General features: G+C 38.7%; 1 protein-coding gene across 2 annotated transcripts in view; it reads right to left on the reverse strand.

The window, feature by feature from the left end:
* Nucleotides 1-289: 289 nt before the first annotated feature.
* ITCH (itchy E3 ubiquitin protein ligase) overlaps nt 290-24,447 on the reverse strand; it is a 108,585-nt gene continuing 84,427 nt past the window's right edge. For both annotated transcript variants that reach the window (XM_054045447.1, XM_054045449.1), the window contains 10 exons: nt 22,587-22,658; nt 18,357-18,445; nt 16,990-17,149; nt 16,558-16,691; nt 14,196-14,336; nt 12,348-12,468; nt 11,650-11,754; nt 7,617-7,713; nt 7,090-7,162; nt 290-4,622 (listed from right to left, as the gene is read on the reverse strand). In XM_054045447.1, coding sequence (XP_053901422.1) covers nt 4,523-4,622; nt 7,090-7,162; nt 7,617-7,713; nt 11,650-11,754; nt 12,348-12,468; nt 14,196-14,336; nt 16,558-16,691; nt 16,990-17,149; nt 18,357-18,445; nt 22,587-22,658 — 1,092 coding nt within the window. In that variant the 3' untranslated portion in view covers nt 290-4,522. The remainder of the gene's footprint in view (nt 4,623-7,089; nt 7,163-7,616; nt 7,714-11,649; nt 11,755-12,347; nt 12,469-14,195; nt 14,337-16,557; nt 16,692-16,989; nt 17,150-18,356; nt 18,446-22,586; nt 22,659-24,447) is intronic.

A 24,447-nucleotide genomic window follows, 5' to 3' on the forward strand; every position in this document is an offset into this window, starting at 1 on the left:
CGGACCACTATTCTCACTATGCTCTAGGCATGGGATCCAGGTGTAGCACTAAACTTTAAATAAAATCCCTAAAAGTCAGGACATTGGTTTCATCACAGCCACATATCCCATCATAAGACCCGCAATAATATAATCACCTTGCTGAGTTTCTCTGAGATTAACAATGGCAGAACTGTTCGTAGAAGTGAACTGCCAACAAACCAACCTTACAGCTTCCATTGCTAAAGGGAACATGCAATTACAAACGCAAGTTTCATATCAGGAAAGGAAATGATGACAGGAAGACCAGTTCTTGAAGTACTTTTATAAAAGAATTTAACTTTCTGAGATACTTTTACAGTTACCTGAGTATTTGAAATTACAAGTTCAAGGAAAATTCAACAATGGAATTTCAGTACAGTACTTTACAATCCAGTGCTGATGATGCTAGTGCATATACTAGTTCACTAGGGCACATATTCACACACTCTGATTCTGAAAGAAAATGAAAAGCCACCACACACACAAAAACAGGAAGGGGGGCTGGAGATACCAACAGCGTGGAAGATGTTTAGATTACAAATCCAGTGCAGAGTGTTAGGAAAACATGAAGCAAATAAATGCCGAGTTATACCCCGGAGTTATACACCAGTTTGCTTTTTTGCCATATATTAAAAACTGCAATATATGTGGTCACAAATTATTTTTTCTTTTACACAAATCAACTGGATAAATTAATATATATATATATATATTATATATATAAAATGTTATACTTAGGGCCCTACCAAATTCATGGCCATCACAAAAACCCATCATGGACTGTGAAATCTTGTCTCCCCAACCCCTCTCTCTCTCCTCCCCCCTGGTGAAATTTGGTCTTTTTATGTGCTTGTACCTTATACGAAAGGGATTTCACAGATGAGACCAATGTTTCTCAAATTGGGGGTCCTGACCCAAAAGGGAGTTGCAGGGGGTCACAAGGTTATTTTAGGGAGGTTGCTGTATTGCCACCCTTACTTCTGCGCTGCCTTCAGAGCTGGGCGGCTGGAGAGCGGCGGCTGTTGGCCAGGTGCCCAGCTCTGAAGGCAGCGCTCCGCAAGCAGCAGTGCAGAAGTAAGGGTGGCAATACCATACCATGCCACCGTTACTTCTCTGCTGCTGCCTTCAGAGCTGGGTGGCTGGAGCGTGGTGTCTGCTGACTGAGGGCCCAGCTCTGCAGACAGCAGTGCAGAAGCAAGCGTAGCAATACCATACCAGGCCATCCTTACTTCTGCCCTGCTGCTGGCAGCGGCTCTGTCTACACAGACAAGTTCCCGGCCAGCAGCTGCTGCTCTCCAACTGCCCAGGTCTGAAGGCAGCGCCGCCACCAGCAGCAGCACAGAAGTAAGGGTAGCATTACCGCAACCCTCGCTACAATAACCTTGCGACCACCCCACAACTCCTTTTTGGGTCAGCCCCCTACAATTACAACACCGTGAAATTTCAGATTTAAATAGCTGAAATAATGAAATTTATGATTTTAAAAATCCTATAACCGTGAAATTTACCAAAATGGACCATGAATTTGGTAGGGCCCTATTTATACTGCAGCAAATTTAAGTAATGACCCTTTTACGACATATTTCATTAATATGTTAACATTTTCTGAACTACCCAGAAATATTAGACTGTGTTAGCCGCAAGATCAGTGGATCAAAATTGTTATGGGAAAATTAACATTTTCATAAAGCAAAATCCCAAATAGAGTTATGGTAAATCTTATATAACTGGATCCACGTACATTCTCACATGCATACAGTAGAGACAAAGTGTCAGTTTCCTGCAATTTACAGGCTGCTAAATCAACGTAAGAAAGGCATATACATGTTCATTGATCTCTACCGAAGATCGGAGTCAAAATTCACTCTACCCATCACGCGGTATGCCAAATTGTGTGCTTATGCACATGATGTTTTCCCCAGGTCCCCATAAAGAGCAGAAGAGTGCATTAATTGCTCATATTAATTCCTTTTTATTTCAACATAACATGCTGTAAAAAATTAACAGATTTGTTACCATTTACAATGCTTACAAAGCAAAATGTATTTTAAAAGCAATTTTTAGTTCTGTTTTCAGAAATATTGCTAATTTAACACTTACTATAAACCTATTTTTAAATGTTAACATTTTGGCCAAAATGCAATATTTCATTTTACATATTAATTTTTCAGTGAAGTATTCCCTATTTGCAATATTTTAACATGACTTCTCGTGCTTGGGATATCCAGCCCCCTTTCTCCCTCCCTAATACAGCAGTAAAGACATATTAACATGCCATTTAAATTAAAGGAAGAAATGGAGTAAGTGAGACCCCGGACTGCAAAAATATATACAAGCATTTACCTTTTTCCTGAACTAAACATTTCAACCATAAAAATATTAAACAGCCGCACCCTATAGAACTAGGGCTATGGCTATTTCAATTATAACTATTCTTTATTTTAAAAATATAGGGCAGAAAGCCTTTTGGGTGATATTTATACATTAATATTTCTAGGTCTCTACATGATTCATGAATCATTATGCAGAACACAAAAACTTTTTTCCATAGCTTAATCTTACATTATCTCACTTAATCTAATCTCTCTCTTGTAAATATGTTAGCTAGCTAGGCTTCATTATAAGAATTATCAACAGAAAATATTTATCAGGCTTTTGTTCCATGAGCCATATGTTGTAAGATATCCATCAGATGTTTTGGGAGTTGGCAGACATTCCTCCAGGTAAGCTAGTCAGTTTACTTCTCATCCACCAGGGAAAAGCTAAAAGTGGATCAATTTCTCTAAAACCAGCAACATGTTTACATGCATTTCTTGGACTATGCATGGCAAAGAAAGTAAAAACACTACAGAGGTCTAAGCCATTCCCCCTTCTTACAAGCACATGCTGAGGAACAACTGATCCCTTTGCATGATCTGGCACAGAAAAGCCCTCACAATAAATGTTAGGAAACATTTTCTTCCGAGATGGAAGTTCGATTGGACAGTACCCATCTGTCCTCTTCCAGCTCTAATATTAGAAGCCTTCCAAAGGGCACTGTGACAGTGGCAGGTATGCATTAACATGCACTACTGCCATTTCAAGTGTCATCTCTCTTCCCATAGTTAGAAACTCATCCCACTGAAGTTTAACCATCTGGAGGGAGGAATGCCAGGGAGAGAGCTGACCATTTACAGAAAGTGCATTAATTCCAAAAGAGGAAGTATAATGTAAAATACTATTGTATGCTGCTAGAGAACTGTAATACAACAGATTATAACAGGAAGTGAAAGGTGTTATCCGTCCAAATCAGAAAGAAAACACACTACAGAAGTTACTGCTCAGAAGCAACTCAGGGTTGAGTTAGTCTGAACACATTCGTTCTAACCTCTACGGAGTTACTGAATTTAGTGATATAGCAACATTTGGAAGTCTGCAATCCTTGACTAAGCTTTCTAGCACCGACTATCTCTTAGCCAATTATAGTACATCAGTTCTCCACTAAAATTATAAGCAAGGCTGCTTTATAGCCATGTTTTAGAAACCAGTTACATGCTATACCTCTTCCCAACAACTGGATAAAATCTAAGAACTATCTGATTGGGCACTTAATAGCAACATCAAGTCTACTTTCCATTAACTCATTTGACAAGAAACATCAGTTTGCAAATGTATTCAGTGCATTTACTTGCAATCCCAGGTGGTCTCGTCTTTTGCAAAATGAGTGTTGAAGTACCACAGTGTTAATATTGTATCTGACGTTAAGTGTGTGTATTATATGGAAATGGATCAAAATTCTTCTGAGATAGGAGAGGGCGCTCAAACATAGCAACAACCTCAGACAGGTTATCATGCCAGAATTAACAGATTTAAAAAAACAAAAACAAAGCTATACTCTGGACATGTGCAGTAGTTCTACACCCCCTTAGCAATGATCTGAATGAAGATGAAGTGTGAAAAAGCTCCAGGAGGGGGGGAAAAAAAACAAACAAACAGTCAGGCCACACTTGAGTAAGAAACAACAGCACAAGCAATGGATTTGCTCATAGTACCCAGAGGGTAGTTACAAGCCGGCTCTAATAACACTGTTGTAAAGAGGCTTATGAGGATGCTGCAGCATTGCAGCTACCAATGGACTTCCCAGTGCATCAGTAGCAAAAGAAATGCTACTAAAAAGGAAAGACAGACTAGTTTTTAAAAAAAACGGTCATTAAGGAGGACACATTCTAATTAATGAAGAGTGAAACAAAGCAGAGCTGAGAGCTGTATTAAATCTCTAGTTAGGTCAGGTATCATTTGTAGATGAATAATTTGCTGATTTGATTTCTGGAAGGGCTCTGTAGAAATCCAGAGTTAGTGGGGATAAAGTCTCAGGATAACATCCATTTACTTACACACTAGTAATTGTTTAAATAAATCCTAGTCAAGTTTACTTTACAATGAGATGTGCAACAAGCAGAGGAAGTGAAGAACGTACATCACACAAGTTCATGTTCTTCAGGGTGCAAATTCACACATGTGATTACTCTTGCCCAAATCCTTCTGTTTCTTCAATTGCAAATAATAATTTTTCCTTCAACTGCTCATAACTCTTGTAGGGTGGCAGGTCCAAGCGATTGAAACTGAAAATAAAAATTAAACAACTTCTAAAAAAGAATGAAAAAAATCAAAACACAACAAAAACAATCATTTTACTAACAGATGCACCTTGAACATAAATCCAGGGTACTCAACTCCCCAGTATCCAGAGTAGAAATCACACTTATTACACAGCTATTTATTTTATATTTAGATAGAGAAAGAAAAAAATCCAGATAGCCTGGGTCTACACATTTTTAAAAGGTGACCAGTGATTTCAGATGCCTTTATTTTTGGGTGCAAATCTTGACACACTTGAAAGAGACTGGATTTCCAGAAGTCTGGTGCACTTATCCTCTGAAAATCAGATCCCTTTAAAGTGTTAAGCTAGGCACCCAAAATCATTAGTCACTTTTAAAAGTGTATGCATGCCCTGGAAATATTACTCTACTGAAAACTACTTATCCCCCCTCCCGAGAAAAATGAAAATGGCTGAAGGAATGAGTCTACCAAAGAGAGTAAGTTGCATCTTTTCTGTTTTTATTTTTTAAGTCAAAGGGGAATTTTTCTAATATAAAATGCATTGTGATTGATGGAATGAGACCAGATTAATGCTGACTTTTTTGGAAGTAATTTAAAAATTGTATATAAACTTAAGTTAGACAATAGCCATGTATTCTAGTTGTGCAGCTGTAGAATTTGCAGTAACAACTACCCCTTGCCATAGTATATTTGTCTGACTTTTAACTTTCATTTAAATACATTTTTGTGAAAATAACCTTGAAAATGTGAATCACGTATAAAAGAGAAGCAGTATTCTCTCCCTCAATTTGCAGACAGCAGCTTTGTGAGGTGTCAATTGACCTTTATCTCAATGATATGTCGATTCTAAAATTGGCATCTATATGTTTCAATGTCCACACTCAACTATTTCACTGCTAACCATTTTAGCAGGAATATAAAGCTAAATCCAATCCCAAACTGCCTACCCATGCCTTCACAGGTGGAGAATTTAATGCCATAACAAACAGATTTATTCACAATATTTTTCAAAAAATGTAATGAAGCTGCCATAGAATTTTCAGTATACTGTACCACAATGCCACAGAATATGGGGACCGTACTGTACATTAAAGACAGGTTCTGGCTGTTGAAAGGTTCAAGTTATTTTGGAGTGAATAAGGGCAGGATTCTAACAATATACAATAATCAACTAAACTTTAAAGTCATGAGAAATTTGAGCTTCTCTTAATGCAGGAAGGAACAAATTTAGTATGTTAAAATGGCAACAGTCAGACTTTGTTGGCATTCAATCATCTTTGCACAAGATTTACCACAGTAGAAAACAATTCCCACAGGGACCCTTGCAGCGTTCGAAACTGGCAATTAATTGAGACATTCCTATGACCAGATGTTTATGTAACCCACACTAACAGAATGAGACTGTCTCCTGATAGTGACTGCACTACACAGACAGAGTTATGGGTCTTTGCTTCGTGCTAACAGATTTTATCCTTTAACTCAAGCAGTAGAAGCTCACACTTTTAGATCTGGAGGTTCGGGGTTCAATGACTGCAGGTGACTTACCCAAGGATATTCTTACAGAAGACAGCTGGCTGTGAGCGAAGATTAAAGCTTTATTTATAGAAAGTGCAGTTACAAGGGAAGAAATTGCTATCCAAGAAACAACTTGAAGTCAGAGTTACAGCTATGCATAATTTCTGACTATCCTGGCTCCATTTTTTGTGTCAATACTTTATTTTTACTGAAACACCCATCTCAGCTGCAGAGCACTAGTCCAATGTATCCCCCTTACCACACTCCAAAAAGCAGTCTCTATCATTTGTGCCTTCCCTGCCATACTCCAAAGCATTAATAAATTTCATGCAATATAAATACTTGGCTCCTAACAGGTCCATCAAAATATGCCAAGAACCAAACTATAAACTGGGGCACAACCAGTGACAGAAGAAATGCTATATATCTGGATCTAGCTGTAGAAGAAAAATAACTAGGATTGTGTGATGCTCTTCAGTTTCTTTTACAGGCAGTTCCACTTTTGCTGAGGGCATTGTTTGCTACAGCTGGCCAGAAAAACAAGTGGAGGGCAATAAAAAACGTAAATCAAGTTAAAAAAAAAGGTTGATTACCCACTGGAAACAAATATGTGGATCACTAAGGTTTAGAATAAGACTATAAAATTGTTTTGGTACTACACTAAACTACAATTCAGTTCAAAATGATTATCCATACTTATTTAGGGCCTGACTCCAAAAGGTCCTGGGCATTCTCCACTTTAGCTAAAGCAAATGTAGGATTTGCAGAATACAGGTGATTATGGCTGTAAAGCAGATTCCAGGCCAGAGTTAATTTTTGTTTGTAATCTCTGGACCCCTAGATATTTCTGAGCATCAGAATGTTGCTATATTAACCCTTGCTAAAATATTAAAGTACTCCATCAGTAACCAAGGATTATTAGGACAATAATATTCTAATCTAATGAGTACTCACCAAGTATGACTTCTAGGTAACCAGTTTTCTTTTCCAACTTTTTCAATACAAAACTTTTGGGGTCCATTGCTCCCTGCAATAAAAAAACAAGTATTTTAAAGTGATTCTCATGCCAGTTGCAAATATGGGTAAGTGTGGGATATAGCTCCTTTCCTTAATGCAGTAGATAATATACTACACATCAAATCTGAAGCACCTCAGAGAGACAAGATTATCTTTACTGGCGATAGAAGAATAAGAAGTGTGCCTCCAATCACTCATCTCCAGCCAGATCAAACCATTTACATGGTGAAATGCACAAATTTAAAAGAAATGGTTTTGAAGGAAGTCTGGGATCACTTGAGATCAGTGTATGTTTTTTTTCCCACCCTGTCATGGTTGAAATATAATGGGGAATTATGAGAATAGCTAGTGAAATATATTTGGTTTGATTCATTACAAAAAGAAGCTGTTCATAAACAATCACAAAATACAGTTTTGTCCTATTCAAAAATGAGCTAATACATTAGAAGGATTATTCTGCATACCCATGAGGTCAGCAAATCCTCCAACTGGTAATCTGCATGTTCCTGTAACAAACTGCAATAGTCGCATTCTCTTCTCATTATCTATTTCTTTCACAAACTGAAAAGGAATGAATATAAAACAGATATGTAGGTGCACCTTCTACACACAATTATTTTCACAAAGAACATCAATGACCATAAATTAACCAATTAGTTATATTACTGTGAAAAGCCTCTGGAGCAGTAATAGTTTGCATTAATAAAGTATCTCTCAGCACCTTACAAAGTTAGGGAAGCATTATCATCCCCATTTCACAAATAAGGCATTGAATAGAGAGGTTAAATTGCTTCCCAAAAGAACATGAGTTAGGTGAAGAGGAACATGAAGTTAAATGTAACATAATATGTAAGTTATTTGGTTTCTTTTTTCAGAATTAAGAACATGTTGGGTTTCTGTCTGCATAAGTGACTATCAGAATTTTCTTTGGAGTGCATCAAGATAGCTCCTAATTATTTTTATTTTAGGAAAGACAGAAAATAAGTTTCTGAAAAATATTCTAAAATACTATCTGTCCAAGAGGTGATCATTTAATACAACACTGTTCTAATCTCCACTTTTGAACGTCAGACTCTCAGTATCCAACATTTGACACAGAATCATAGAACTGGAAGGGACCTCGAGAGGTCATCTAGTCCAGGCCCCCGCACTCAAGGCAGGATTAAGTATGGTCTAGACCATCCCTGACAGGTGTTTGTTCAACCTGCTCTTAAAAATCCCCAATGATGGAGATTCCACAACCTCCCTAGGGAATTTATTCCAGTGCTTAACCATTCTGACAGTTGGGACGTTTTTGTTAATGTCCAACCTAAACCGCCCTTGCTGCAATTTAGGCCCATTGCTTCTTGTCCTATCCTCAGAGGTTAAGAGCAACAATTTTTCTCCCTCCTCCTTGTAACAACCTTTTATATACTTGAAAACTGTTATATCCCTCTCAGTCCTCTCTTCTCCAGACTAAACAACCCCAATTTTTTAAATCTTCCCTCATAGGTCATGCTTTCTAGATCTTTAATCATTTTTATTGCTCTTCTCTGGACTTTCTCCAATTTGTCCATACCTTTCCTGAAATATGGCGCCCAGAACTGGACACAATACTACAGTTGAGGCCTAATCAGAGTGGAATAGAGCAGAAGAATTACTTCTCGTGTCTTACTTACAATACTCCTGCTAATACATCCCAGAATTATGTTTGCTTTTTTTGCAACAGTGTTACACTATTGACTCATATTTAGCTTGTGATCCACTATGACCCCCAGATCCCTTTCCGCAGTACTCCTTCCTAGGCAGTCATTTCCCATTTTGTATGTGTGCAACTGATTGTTCCTTTATAAGTGGAGTAGTTTGCATTTGTCCTTACTGAATTTCATCCTATTTACTGCTAACATCTGGGTGGAGGTTGCCTTTCTACTGGTATAACAGGGAACATATCCTTCCTGGGAAATACAGTCCCATTTTGGTGGCAGTATTAATATTAGGGGAGGAGGGAAGAGAGTAGAATGTAATTTTGATAACAGAAAAATTATGCTCAGGTTGGATAACTAAGCTGTACTGCCTATTGCCAACAGCCAAACATCTAGTTCTCCAAGCGTCATGGCAGTCATAAGGGAATTAATGTCTCCAGCACCTGCAGGAGAATATGTATTTCCAGGCTTGCTGTATGCAGGGACTAATAGTAGCATCACTAATGCGGTCTCCATTTCAGATTCACAATTTGTAATAAAGCCCTGGGAAGGCAGAGGGACAGCTGGGCAGGATACTGGAATCCCTTTAGTGCTTTGGAGTTCAGAATTGTCAGTAGTGCCAGTCACTAGCTGCCCCTACAAGGCAGGTTTTAACAGGGTTCCTCAATTTAGGAGGAAACAAGCCTCTCTGATCTTAGGTCCACTCCAGCCGAAGTTGTGGAATGCTTTATCATAAAACTGAAAACCATCAGCATTGCTAGGACAACTACTTCGCACCTTATGGCCATTTCTTTCTTTTAGCAGGTAGCATGTTTTCCTGATCTGTGTAGGGCTTTATTAATAAGACATGATAGAAGGGTGGGCTTTGCTGCAAGTTCTTAGAGAGAAAGGCCACTTACTTTCTCATAACTGTTGTTCTCTGAGTTGCGTTGCATATGTCCATTACACTGTAGGCACCTGCACTGGTGCTGAAGAATTTTCCTTAGCAGTACCCATTGGGCAGCCTTGCCCACTGCTCAGCTCCTCGGAGGGCGGGAAGGGCAGAGAAGCCTCACCCTTCTCCAGTTCCTTTGCACTAGAGCCCAGTGGTACTCTGATGCACTGGGGTGGGAGGGTGGGCCGTGTAACAGACACATGCAACGCATTCGAGAAACAGCAGTTACAAGAAGGTCAGTAACTGTTTACATGGTGACACTCAGAGCATGGGATTGCACCCCTGCCCATCTTGACAAATAGCCATTAATGGACCTATTCTCCATGAACTTGTCTAATTTGTTTTTGAATGCCATTATAGTTTTAGCCTTCGCAATATCCCCTGGCAATGAGTTCCACAGGTTGACTGTGTTGTGTGAAGAAGTACTTTCTTTTGCTTATTTTAAGCCTGCTGCTTAATAATTTCATTGGGTGACCCCAAGTTCTTGTGTTATGTGAAGGGGAAAACAACACTTCCTTATTCACTTTCTCCACAGCATTTATGATTTTATAGACCTCTATCATATCCCCCCTTAGTTGTCTCTTTTCTAAGCTGAACAGCCAGTCTTTTTAATCTCTCTTCATATGGAAGCTGTTCCATCCCCCTAATCCAGTGGTTCCCAAACCAGGGGTTCGTGAACCTCTGGGGGTTCACAAAATGTTACAGGGGTTTTCGGGGGAAAAATCCCTAATGGCAGCCAGAGCTGTCCCTAGGGACCCCGGGCAGCACGCGGCCAGCAGCCTGGAGCCCCTGGACTTCTAAGAGCTAAGCAGATCAAAGCAAGCATATCTCTCACACTGAGGAGATTTAAACTTCAAGACTCCTTATAAAAAAGGGAGGTGGGTATTTTTTGCTGTTTTTAAAATTAAATAGGCAGCTAGTATTGTTTTTAAAATTATTATGAAGAACAAGTTTAAGCTTTGTTGTAATGTGCCTTGTTTGCCTGGACTGCTCAAGATCTGAATGCTTGTGTAGGAGGAACTCTGAGTTGGCTTCTTAAATACCTTCATGCTGTTTCAAATCTGATACTCCTTGATGAAACATAGGAGCCTTGTCTTATAACAGGCTTATTCAAAGTGATACAAGCTACGAAAGTGAGATCTTGGAAGAGTGTTGCCGTTTTCATAATGTAATAAAAATACTGTAATGATAAATAATAGTTAATACTAAAGAGTGGGTAATAAGCATGTCATAAAAACAAATTTTATATTTCCAAGATCACTGCTTTTATAATTTATACTCAGGTAAAGGAGAAAATCCCTGGAAATATTCATTTTTAGGAGGGGGTTCGCGAGACTTGACATTTTAGTGAAAGGGGTTCACAGGTTGTTGAAGTTTGGGAACCACTACCTTAATCAAATTTGTTGCCCTTCTTTATACCTTTTCCAATTCTAATATATCTTTTTTTTTTTTTTTTTTTTTTTTGAGATGGGGTGACCAGAACTGCATGTAGTACTTAAATTGTGGGTGTACCATGGATTTATATGGTGGCATTAGGATATTTACTGTCTTCTTATCCATTCCTTTCCCAATGGTTCCTAACATTCTGTTAGCATCTTTGATTGCCACTGCACATTGAGCAGTTGTTTTCAGAGAGCTAACCATGACTCCAAGATCTCTTTCTTGAGTGGTAACAGTTAATTTAGACTCCATCATATTGAATGTGTAGTTGGGATTATGTTTTCCAATGTGCATTACTTTGCACAAATACAGTGGCACTGGACCTATTATGGTAGCACAGACTTGTTTTGTGATTTTGGTTTTTGCTCATCATGCTGTAGCATCATCCCATTCCTTCTGTAATTCTTACTTTTAAAAACAAAGGAAAAATCAACCACAAACCTGCCAAAACCACATAATCTGTTTGCTCGTCCTGGTGTAGTGCCGATAGATGGTGTGTCTCTGCCAGTCATTCAAGTCAATCTCTTGCATTCCACATAAAAGCACCTTTTGGGGGGGGGGAGGGGGGAATATAGAGGTATAAGCTGATATTTTGTTTCAATGGCTTCTATATGGTGTCAACAAAGGACATCTGTCCTTGCACTTGGAAACACCTACTATGACTGTATATTCACTTTTTATTTTATTTTCAAGTAGCTGCTTGGTTCCACCAATCAATAAGCAGTAATGCTGGTGACCTCACGGACACAGAGCTTTATTCAGACCTGCTATAGGAAAGGGTAATCACTGATTATGAAGAAACCAGATAGAATGGGATAATCTTCCCTAACGAAAAGATGAATAACCGCTTGTTTTTGAACCTCAAATAAAGAGCTCAGTTATGACTACTGAGTGTGAACCATAACACTGCTCTCTTCTGTGTATATAACTTTTCCATATTTTTGTTTTTAAATAAAAAATGCTTCCCAGAGGGAAATGTGTTAACCAAAGAAACTGTTTAGGAAAAATTTTCAACACTAACCAACAGTTTCTTCAACAATCACACAGCTCTGTTTTGCAAATTGAGGGCTGGACTCCCACTGAGTCTTGTTAACTTTAACATCAACAGTGCCTACCCATACCCAAATAAAGTCCCTCACCTCTAGTTCCTTGGCATCAAAGTACTGCAAGTACTGCTGTGGAAGAATTTCATTGAAGCCTTCAAAGAAAGCTTGTGTCTGTTCTTCAACACCTCGGGAGAGTCTCCATTCTGCTACCAGCCTGGAAAAGGAAAAAGATAAGGTAATCTGTCATTTAAACTGTCCCATGCTGCCCAGATCCACATTTCTTTTGTTAGCCTATTTTGTGATGAACTGTGAACTATGTTAAAGAATATTATGGAAAGTTCTGAAGACAAAACTTAATTTGTAACTGAATCTCAATACAGTGTAAACCAGCTTTAAAGTGAAGTTAAAACCTTCTATTTCTGACCATTCCGCTAAGAACTAGCTTACACGATCAAAGAGGAGGCAGTATCTATCCAGTGATTATACTAATGAGTGCACAGCAGTCCCTAGGTATTTGAGAGAAGAGAAAAAAAAATGTATTTTTGTCCAATATTCTCCCCAGAAATCTCAGTCATTAACCATGAAAAGGTAAAAACTAGGTCAAGTTGAACTGGTGAAGATAATGAGGACTGCTAGCTTACCAAGAAACGACTATGTCCATTTGGAAAGTTCCATATTTGTGTCTGTTAATCATGAAACTTTGCTCTGTGGCAGAAATTCCACTCTCCATAAATAAAAGGGTGAAAAGCAGGCAGGAGACCCGGAGAACCTGAACCCAGGGAGAAGCAGATATTATGCTGAATTCAAGCCTAACCTGTCAGGAGAATTGGAGTCTAGAGGAAAGAAGGCTAATTTCTGGTATCAATCCTAGCAACTCAGGAGACAAAGCAGGATACAGAGAAAGAGACAGAAAATTGGGAGTGCAATAGGAATCCACACTTTATCTGGGCTGCTGGAAGCTAGAAGAGAAGTTTTTTTTTTTTTTTTTTGCAGATTCTATTCAGGGGGTTTTCTATTATTAATACCTTCCAAAATATAAAAGTGTTCCCTATCTAATGTGTTACCCTTTGTGTGACTTAGTATTATTTATTTAGAAATGTTCAATACAGTTTGACACTTTGTCACAACTCATTCATGTAATTATACCAAGACCTGCCAACCAACGGTAATCTTAATAGAATAAATCGTTTAGAAATTTTAAAAAAAGAGATTCAGTTTATTCTGTGCCTCCAATACCCATTATTAGTGTAAGGTGTTCATACTGCAGCAAATATGGAGGAATTGACTTCAATATTAACAAGTTTATTTGGCCCATACATTCCTGCATTCCCTTTGCTAGTATTCAAGATAAGTGTCTTTTTTTTTAAATAAAAGATCCCTCCCACCCAACACAGCTTCAGAATGTTCCTGTAGTGAAGTCAATCTCATATTTATGACACCACAGTGTTTTCCAGGCCTATGACTGTGACATCACAAAATAAGCATTTTGATTGCACTGCACGTGCAGCTAACAGACAACCAGCTGAGAACAGAACTTTTAAACATATTTTTTGATAAACAGACAATAAGAAAGAAACATTAAAAACACATGAGATGTAAACCAATGTTTTAAATCTGACAGTAGAAAAGTGGTAGCTAGTATCTCAGTGGACTCTGAAATGGTTTATAATCTGACATTCAGATTTTTGACTATCAGAGCATATTGGACATTAAGCTTGAACATCTTCAGTACAAGAGTGGCTCTTCAGCTTCTTTTAAAAGTCACTCTTCAGAAAGGACATCCAAAACAGTCACTTGCTGCTAATAGTATCAGTTATTCATTGAAAGTATTTCTGTGGCGCTTTAAATTATGTAACTAGAGAAATTCAATTCTTGCTTGAATTAGGGAAAGAAACAGATGGAAGTAAAGGAATAGATAAAAAAACCCTCATTTGTTCTTACCTAATATATTCTTCTTTATTTTCTTCTGTGACCAAAATGTTGCTACCATTAGGTTTCAAATCATGGCTCTTTATTTCACCTAGAATTTCTTTATCCACTGAGAAATACATTTCCAAGCCACATTCTTCAATATTGTTTTCTCTGCAAGAAACAAACATCATGTATGGTAAAGAACTGCCAAGAGGTTCTGTGCTAACTAGATGAGGTTTTTATCAAGAGTCTTATTAAGTAAACTTTTTTGGAGTTCATGACTCAAGTTAAGAATCACTTTTGACTACAGGCTTTTCAAAAAAAGCTACGTGTCTGAGGTTACATGTACACTTTTCTACTTGCACAATGTGTACAGGCTGAACAGTAATTTAGTTGGATGACTGCATCAGCAAAACATGCCCTCTCATGATTAAAAGGATCATTTATTGTAATTTCCCTCTTGTAGGTCTTTCAGCAGGGCTTTTCTGCCATTTCCAGCTTGTGCAGACTGTAGTACTTGATGTCTGGAGTTAATGTGATCATACTGTATCAAAAAAATGCATCCCTGCATTTTCCCCCTCCCCACTTTAGCTGATGATGATATACCAATCTGATTTTACAATGGAACTTTTGACTTTAGAGCCCATAAACATGTAAGCTCTAGTGATTATACTTACTTTCTAAGCCTCAGTTTCATGGATACCTTTGCTCAAACCCCAATTACTAGCTAAGGTTCCCTTCGCTCAGTCTTAAGCTGCTAGGCCACTGGGGCTTTCTGTGGCGAGGTGTGGGACTTACTTCTTTCTGAAATTTATCTCAATCAATTTCTCACTAGTTTTAAATATATCTCAATATCATAGAATCATAGGAACGTGGGACTGGAAGGAACCTCAAGAGGTCTTCTAGTCCAGTCTCCTGCACTCAAGCAGAACTAAGTATTGTCTTTTTATTATAAAATATTAATTCCAAAAAGTGTTTTTAAGTTTGACCATTTGTAATTATTGTTTCCTACTCTCAGTTTCCATTTCCTTCTTTTTAAAGAGGTTCCTCCCTGTTTTTATTTGTTAAGTTTATAAGGCATTTTAAAACTATGTTCTTAATATTATTTTATTATAAAATAAAGCATCTTGAGTGCTCCAGCAATGCAGGTGCTTTATAAATAAGAACTACACTTCTATAGTTTTTGCTACTGATCACATCCACAGGGCCCATTTTTCTCTTATATTTGTATTATTATGGATCAGCTCCTTGTTAATCATCAGAGTTGAATCTAGCTTTCTATTTTAAGCATTATTTTCAAATCTTCCTCTACTTTCCCCAGAAAGTAATTAATCTTACTGAAATTTTTAATATTACACCTCAATCAAGAGTAGTTTTTTTCTGGAAGTCTGCTTAAATTTTTTTTTGTGTGTAAAGTTACGATGTTTTCAAAATACACCTCAAGTTTTATAACTTGTTTTTACTCAACTTTCCGAAGTGACTTGGACCGTCAAACTCCAAATTGTTTTGTCTCCCTTGCAGGGGAGAAGGGCCCTTCAAGGTAGGGGAAAGCTCTGAGGTAACGGTACACAGAGCATGGACAGGATATTGAGGGGGCAGAGATGGGAGAGAAAAGAGTTGAAAGGTCTTGGGGTCAAGGGAGGGGGTGCAGGGAAGCACAGGAGTCAAGGATAGGAAAAGGCAGAGATTTTAATCAAGTTAAACTTTGAAGTGCTTTAATTGCTTTAGAAATACTTTTTTTTTTATTTACACACTATGGAGTATATTTTTTGCAAATTTTAAGAGACAAGTAGAATTTGGATGGGGTGATTGATGAAGGATTAGAGGGAAGTGAGGAATAAGTTGAGATCCACTAGCTGTTCATTTCAGACATCCTAATACTTGGTGTATTTTTGGTTTTGTTTTTTCATAAAAAGGAAAGAATTTTTTTGAAAAGAAAGTAATACTGGGTTTGGGTATTAGCTGACTCCACTGAGACACCTTTTACATTAACTTACACTAAAGAAGCTTTTTTTTAATATTGAATCTACCGTTAGGCTATACAATATTTGATTATCTGTTGGAAATAGAAATGTCTGAATAATGTGTAAGACTGCTTATATTCAGTTAGATGAATTCAAAGGGAAAAACAAAAACAGAATGCTAGTTTGTGCAATATTAATTGAATTATGGAGGACAGTTAACGTTAGCATTACCAAACTACTGAACAAGTATGTTGGAATTATAGTAAAATGCAAGAAGTTCAGTGCTGGTCTGCAACGTATACAGTTCTGTTATTCAATATCTGTCTGCAAAACATTTCAAATCTATATCTAAATTACACAAATAAAATGATACATCAAAAACATCTGGACTTTTATTTCAAGAATGAATGAAAACGTTAGAAACTCACTTTACCCAGATGAGAGAGTTGTAAAACTCTGGATCAACAGATTCTAAATCCTTGAGTCCTGTTGGCTTGTTTAGGATACGCTTATAGAATGGCAGAGAGAAACCTGTATCTATGAATCTCACATGGAACAAAGCCTAAAAAACATGAAAACGGACAAGGAATGATCCAAAGGATGCTTGGTTACCTAATATTCCAATATAATGTATCAAATAAACCCTGGAGCCCAAAGGTGTTGTAAGATGTTCTGTAATACCATCACTACAATTGGCACACCTCAAAATGTGATCTGAATGCATTAGCTGTTACAGCCAGCCATCTGGCAACAAAGCACTAAATAGTTCATCTCTTGATTTGAAACAACTGCTATGTTTTAAACTAGACATTTAAAGATAAACACACTATGGTGGATGTGCACGGATTATTTGAACTTACCATAGCAATGAATCTGCCAATAAAACGGAAATATTTCAGGTGGTCTGGATTAATGTAAGAAGCTGGGTTTATCTGTAAGCAGTAGTTATCCTTCCCTACATATTCAAATAGGCAATACATTGGGTTCAACACTTCATGTGACAACAGAAAGAACCATTCCCTGAAACCACACAAAAAACAAAAATATCATGAACACTTCAAAAGAAAACGGGATGACATTGGAAAGTATTCTTGCTACTACATATGCTAAAAATTATTTTAGGGACTGGCTGGTGCTCAACTGTTAAAACTGGCCTATCTAGAAAATTATTAAGCTACCTACTGTGTGCTAGCAGTGTCAGTATGCTACATGGTTAACTGATGCAGCTCAAAAAAGTAGAATATCTAATGTCCAGAGTTGGCTAGTTCACAAATGACGTCATCACTGACTTAAGCTTCAGATGTAGTTTATTGTATCCATTAACATATGCCTGGGTGTCTAAGTTCAGCGAGCATTTCTCGTTTAGAAAGTTAATTTATTTTCTCTGTGACGGGTATTTACAAGTGCTGCTTCTCTAAGAGAAGCAGGAAATCTGGTAGAGATCAATTCTGACAGGTTCATATTTTAAAAAAAATTATTACCACCACCCTTTGTGGAAGAGGTATCCATATTATACTACAACTTGTTTCCAATTCTTTGCTGGGATTGTTAGTTCAAGAATTCACTTTTTAACCTTAAGACTAAATACAAATTAGAATTTCCTGGTAGCAAGCATGTGTGTTTTATTTGCAAAATTAAAAATTCAAGTATAATCTCCAGGTTAAAGAGTGAATCGCATGAAATATACTACTGTCTTTCTCCTCACAATATTGTCATCTTGCATTTTACATCACACTGACAATACTAAATAAGGTTAATTCGCAATGCTGATTATGAAAAAAACAAAGTATAGCAAAAACAGATCTGCAAGTAGTATGTACATATTCATTTTAAGTACTATAAAAAGACTTGCACATGGAACAAACTTTGAGAATACTTATAAAATGCTTTCTTATTCATTCTTTCAATAAATCTCTAATCTGCTGTTCATGGTTTTGTCTTATGAGTTATTGTGCAGAGTTGCATAAATGCTTGCTCTAAACTTTATTGAGGCACTTTAAACTTAATATATATTCAAACAGGAAGACACATCCTCCTCCAATAGTTTTGACAATGCATTTTAGAGCTGCAGAGGTGATGATATGTAGAGAGGGGAAAAAACTCTCATTAGCATTTTAAAAATACAGCAAACAAAGTATCTCCTTGTGAGAAACTTCCACACCAGATATTCATAGAACGAGGTGTTCAGATTGATTCATTATGTGAAACACACATTTCTTTAGTTTACCTTGCAACACCTCCATAATCTAAACCTTCTTCTCCAGGAAAAATGACCCACAAGCGTCTTCGCAGATCCTGAGGGCTGAAGCTCATTATCTTATTGAAAGGAAAAATATGGTTATGAAGAATAAAAGCAGCTGGTCTCAGAATATTACTATTTGCTATTCAATAGTGATGAAATCATATTTTCATTGACCATGAAGTGAATTAGGTGCAGTGCATAAAGCAACATTTCAGGAAATGTTTGAGGACTTGGCAGAAATATATTTCTATCTAGCAGATTAGAAGATGAAAGGGGTAAAAGTAAGTGAGACAGAAAGGAATATAAGAATTGTTAAATGGAATGTATTAGTCGCTCAAGTATAGTCTTTCAACTATAAAAAGGATGACAATCTGGACCCCAAATCAGTAGCTAATCCAAAAAGAAAAAACAGGGCTATTGAGCACCACCAATATGTCTCACTAAATGGTAAGCTAGCCAGGAAGAATAGGAGAGAAGTCTCTAACAGACATGTTAAACAACTAAAAAAGCCACAAAATAAATTATTTAAAATGTGTTTACAAATTCACATTTTCCATTCCACAGTTTCCTCCCACAAGTAGATGTATTATAATTTTCAAGATAAAATTAATCTTTGCATACAGGCCATATTTCTTTCTGGTACCAAGAAGAAACTTGGATGCTAAAAAGCAATGTCCTTAGTGCTATTTTTGGCATAATACCAAATTTGTGACTGTGCTGATTTGGTCAGACAGCAGACATTCACAACAATCCAGTCGATGTGGTAATTTCATATAAATCTTTGTCCAAGGACAACCACTGTTTGCTCTCCCATGAGACCTTGAATTTGGAATGAAAGCCACATTTTAAAAGCTTTCCTAGCTGTCGGCAGTTGTGATGTTAAATTCTATACTTCCACGAAATTCAACTGTTATTAATGAAAATCCTTGGTGCTGCTGAAAGACCGCAGGGCTGGTAGTGAGAAGCTCCTATTTGGAATCCGGGGTATTTTCTGTGTGCCAGGTGAGTCAAAATGTGAAAATAGGCATCTCGCAGACCAAGAGCCACAAACCAGCCTTGGAGATGTAAGGAGGGAATTAGGGTGGCCAGAGTCACCATCCTGAATTTGAAGTGATGGTTCAACTTGTTGAGATCTCTCAAATCTAGTAGCATGTCCCAATCTCCCTTGTTCTTTGGGGTTAAAAAGTAATGGAAGTAAAACCTCTTCCTTCTGAATTCCACAAGCACCTCTTCCACCGTTCTGAAATTTAGAAAGGAGTCCACTTCTTGTTTTAATAATGTCTTGTGAGAGGGATCCTTGAAGATGGATGGGGAAAGAGGGTGGGGGTAGTGACTGAAACTGAATAGAATACCCCTTTGCTTATAATTTCTAAGACCTACCGGTCTGAGGTAATCAGAGTGCAGGCTTCCCAAAATAAAATGGCAGTTGCCAAATGGGGGAAAAGAGAGATCTTGGAATGGTTCTGACTAGATCTCAACAATGGGGTCCAACTTACTGCTGTCAAGTGTACATGGGGCATACAGTAGAGAAGGAAGAGGCAGAAGGGCCCCTGCATTGGATCGTCTGCTTCCTATTTGGTGGCTTCAGTGTCCTCTCTGGATTGTAGTAATAAGCAAAGGGCCTCTGTCTCGTGAAGCTTTGGGATCTGGCCTGCTTCCTGCTACTAGACACTGGCATGTAGTCCCAAGAAGAAGAAGAGAGTGGCTCTTGAATCCTTCAAAGAATGCAAGGCTTCATCAGTATGGGCATTAAATAGGTCACAAACCCTCAAATGGGAGGTCCTCAATCGTTGTTTGGACCCTGTTTGGTATTCCAGAAGAATGGAGTCATGAAGCCTTGTGCATTCTGATGGAAGTAGCCACTGAACATGCTGCCGTATCATAAGCACATAACGGCCTCAGCAATGTTCGGGCTGACCTTCGGACAAAATGGATTTCAAACCCTCTCTACATTCTTGGGAGAACTGTCCTATAAAATTGTGATACCTTGCCCCAACTGATGTAGTCATTGACAGAAGTGCCAGATAGTCTGAAATACACATCTGCAGACTTGCAGAGGAATACGTCTTCCTTCCAAACAAAGCAAGTTTCTTTGTGTTATTTTTGGAGGCCCTTAGTTTTTGGACCCTCTGTGCACCACCACCGCTACCAGGGATCCCGGAACTGGGTGGGTGTAGAAATATTCAGCCCCTTGGGAGAGGATCTCACAATATCTATCTGCTCTCTAAGACATAGATACCACAGATTCTGTGGTCTGCCACAGTTGGCTTTTTTTTTTTTTTTTTTTTTGCCAATTCCAATATCCCTTCATTAACAGGCATAGCAAGTCTACCAGGTATGGAGGAGTGCAGAATGTCCATTAATTTTTGGGATTTGCTTGAACTACCTCCACAGGAATCTCCAAGATCTCTATCATATGACAAAGGTCCTGGAAAAATCTTAAAATCATCAGGCTTGCTAGGAACAGAAGAGACTACTGCCTTGTCTGGTAAGGAAGAGGATGCGGCTACTGGAATCAATTGCCCTTCCGTATCCCACAGGTATTCTTTCTTGCTATTATGATTTTGCCAGTGCAGGGCATGGGACTGTACAAACTGGTCCTCTTGAGCAGACCTACATCATCCTGTAGGAGAAGGAAATTGCATACCCCTAGGAGCCCAATAAAAGAAAGACTATATATTGCAGAGGTAATGGGTTGGGGGCGATAGGGTTGGATAACATGGTCAATATTCCCCAGGAGACCCCTGAGGTCTATGTTTGTAATGGAGAGTCCTGGATTCCCTCTCAGACCAGTATGGCTCATAAGAGTGACTGTGAGGTGAATGGATGGGGAATAACTTCTTGCTATGTTCAGAAGGACAGGAAGTTTTTCCTCCAAAAGAGGAGATACCCTGTCTGGAGTCCTAGGGTAAGTAGTAGTTTCGAGTAGTACCGTAGATACCTGGTACTTGCTGAGACTGGTCTTGCTGAGGCATCAGAGAGACTCAGTTTGGACCGTGAATTGCAGCATGAGGTGAAACAGAAGCTTGGTGAAATTTTGGTACCTTCTAAAAGGAGGCAAAGAGATGGTGACCTAGGTCTGCATTCACTGCACTCCTTCCCCTTTCTGATGACTGGATGGAAGAGGTCTTAGCAGCTAAAGGGTTCGATCTCTTCAATGAAGAGTGAGCCAGGGAGCTTGGAGCTGAGCTACAGCTAACAGGAGCACTAAATGAAGAAGACTCTTAGAAGCTGAGAAGAAAGGGCCCACCAAGTCTTGAGAAGGCATTCATTGAGCACTCTAGAAGAAAAAGTTTGAGATGGACCTCCTGCTTTCTGTGGTCTCTTGGAGAAGGAGTGACAGATCGAGCATTTATTGGGGATGGGCCCCTCTCCAAGGGGAAACACAGCAGATTTTGAATGCTGGAGACTGTGTTTCATTCATAGCAGCTAGACCCTGGTACCAGGTACTGTCCCTCAACCTAACAGAAAAAAAATTTGCCTTTTTAAAAAAAAAAAAAAAAGGCTTTGGACATTATAACAAGGAAAACTGTACTAACTGATAACTACCCAAGAGAAAAATAAAATACAGTGCATCAAGAAGGAGATATTGTAGTCGTTCTGTCTCATTACTACAGATAGAAAGAAGGAATTGAGGGTGGTTGGGCCCTCTCTGCCCTTTATGCCATCAAGTGATTTTTCCAGGAGAGGGGGAAGGAAGGCTGTCTAAGGTGCAGGTGTGGCCCCCACAGACACTGCTGGCCAAAAGAATATGCATGCACGCCAGAAGTGGAATCCATGTGCACTATCATTCGAAGGAGGATTTATTTTTCTTAAAAGCCTTTTAAATATTCTTTAAAAGGATTTATTTCCAACTGAAGACTGTGGGTTTCTGCATAGCAAATCTGAATAATTAATACACCAGTTAATGATACATGTGTGCTTGTGAGAGCAGCAGAAGAGAGGCAAAACAATTATGATGTAATCTTTTTGACACACACAAGCACCAGAGATGATAGCTGTATGCTAAGTTTTTAACATTGCCTTGTGTATCCAATTATGAATCTGCTCCAGGAATAGCATAACGAGTGCTTTTTTTAAATCATCACTTTAACCATTATTAATGAGATATCAAAAGATTAAGGGTGATGTTATCGTTCAGCTACAAAGTTCAAAACATTTGCCCTGTACCACTTTGTACACAAAGTAAGCAAGCATGTGTTAACAATACAATACCTGCTGAAATGAGTCCTCAAACAATGTCTTTCTGGACACTGTAATCTTTATGTGTTGTGGCATAGCCAGTTGCTGAAATGCAAAATGTTTCAAAAGTGAAATATATACAGCTTTTAAATAAGTGTTTTGAATAAACATTCAAACAAAATTAACAGAAAATAGAAAAGGGACTGGAGAATCTGTCTGGCCTGTATGAAACAGAAAAACAAAATCAATGTTTTGAGTTTTTAACTTATTCCCAAGAACTGGGACTGTCCTTTTGTTCATTGTACACCACTAGTACAATGAGGCCTAAGGCACTACGCTTATATTAAAGTAATAATTTGCTTTTGATCTCACTATGATATATATGATCCCAAGATATAGTTTTAAACGGGTTCTAATATAATAACCTAGCACCATGTGATATTTTCCTAGATCTATAATCCGTTCTCAACAAGAGAAACTTCCCACACAATTTTTATTGAAAGTTGTTCAGTTTTAAACTAATTTATATTTACACTTATTTTCCTCACAAAAAATACAAACTGCAAAATTATTGATGCCAATGTCTCTGTTAATTTTCAAAGTAGATTCTGAGCGACTTATGAGCCTAAGGCAGCGGTGCCCAAACTTTTCCTCTTGTGCACCCTCTCCTCCCACCCCGGAATGGAATGTGTCCATACCCCCTCCCCCGGGCTGGGAGCGAAGTCGTGGCCAGGCTGGGGGCTGCGGCCAGGAGCTAGCAGCCGAGAGCAGAGGGCTGAGCTGCAGCTGGGAGCAGGGGCTGTGCGCAGGGACTGGAGCAGAGTTGGGTGATGCTCCCCTCTCCACCCCCCATGGAGGCTGGCTTTCCCCTTCCCCCCACCCCCAATATGTTCCCCTCAGGGGGTGCATACCACAGTTTGGGGACCACTGGCCTAAGGGCTTCTCTTCACTCACGTGCTACAGTAGTGCAGCTGCGCCACTGTAATGCTTTAGTGAAGACCTTACTATGCCTACGGGAAACCTCCTTCCGTCAGCATAATTAATCCACCTCCCCTAGAGGCAGTAGGTATATCAATGGGAGAAGCTCTCCTGTCGACATAGGACAACCTACGGGGGGTTAGGTCAGTATAATTACATCACTCAGGGTGCAGATTTTTCACATCCCTGAGCGACAGTTATACCAATATAGTTCTGTAGTGTAGGCCTGGCTTAAGTTATGGAAGTCAACGAGGCTGAGGGCCTGCCTACATGATGTTCTGGTTCCTGGCAAGAGGGGATGTGATCTACCCTGCACTAGCCTGGTGTGGATTAACTATTCTTGCAGACCCTGCTGATGCACATTAACACCCTGTTAATGCGCTTTCATCTAGTTCCTTTTCAAATAGGACTAAATCAAAGCACATTAACAAACTGTTAATGCACAACAGCAGGGTTCATATAGGCAGCTAGTCCCTGGCAGGTCAGTAGGGGTAGCTCATACTGCAGATTGCTGCAAACTATTTGTTCCTGTAGACAGCTTCTCAGGCATTTAAGTCACTTCACACTTTTGAAATGTTATCCTTTGAGTCTAAGGCCATGTCCACACCAGCACTTTTGTGGGTATAACTTTTGTTGGTCAGGGGTGTGAAAAAAAACAAAACAAAACCCTGACCAACATAGTTTCACCACCACCAGATGCACCAGTGTGTACAGTGCTATGTCAGTGGGAGACAATCTCCCTCTGACATAGTTATGGCCTCTCGTTGGAGTGGTTTAATTATGCCGACAAGAGAGCTCTCTCCCGTTGGCATAGAGCAGGTACACGGGAGACCTTACAGTGGTGCAGCTGCAGTAGCACAGCTGTGCCGCTGTAAGGTCTCTAGTATAGACATAGCTTAAGATTTTTTGGTCTTAT

Source organism: Malaclemys terrapin, chromosome 12, assembly GCF_027887155.1.
Source record: "Malaclemys terrapin pileata isolate rMalTer1 chromosome 12, rMalTer1.hap1, whole genome shotgun sequence".
Taxonomy (NCBI): domain Eukaryota; kingdom Metazoa; phylum Chordata; order Testudines; family Emydidae; genus Malaclemys; species Malaclemys terrapin.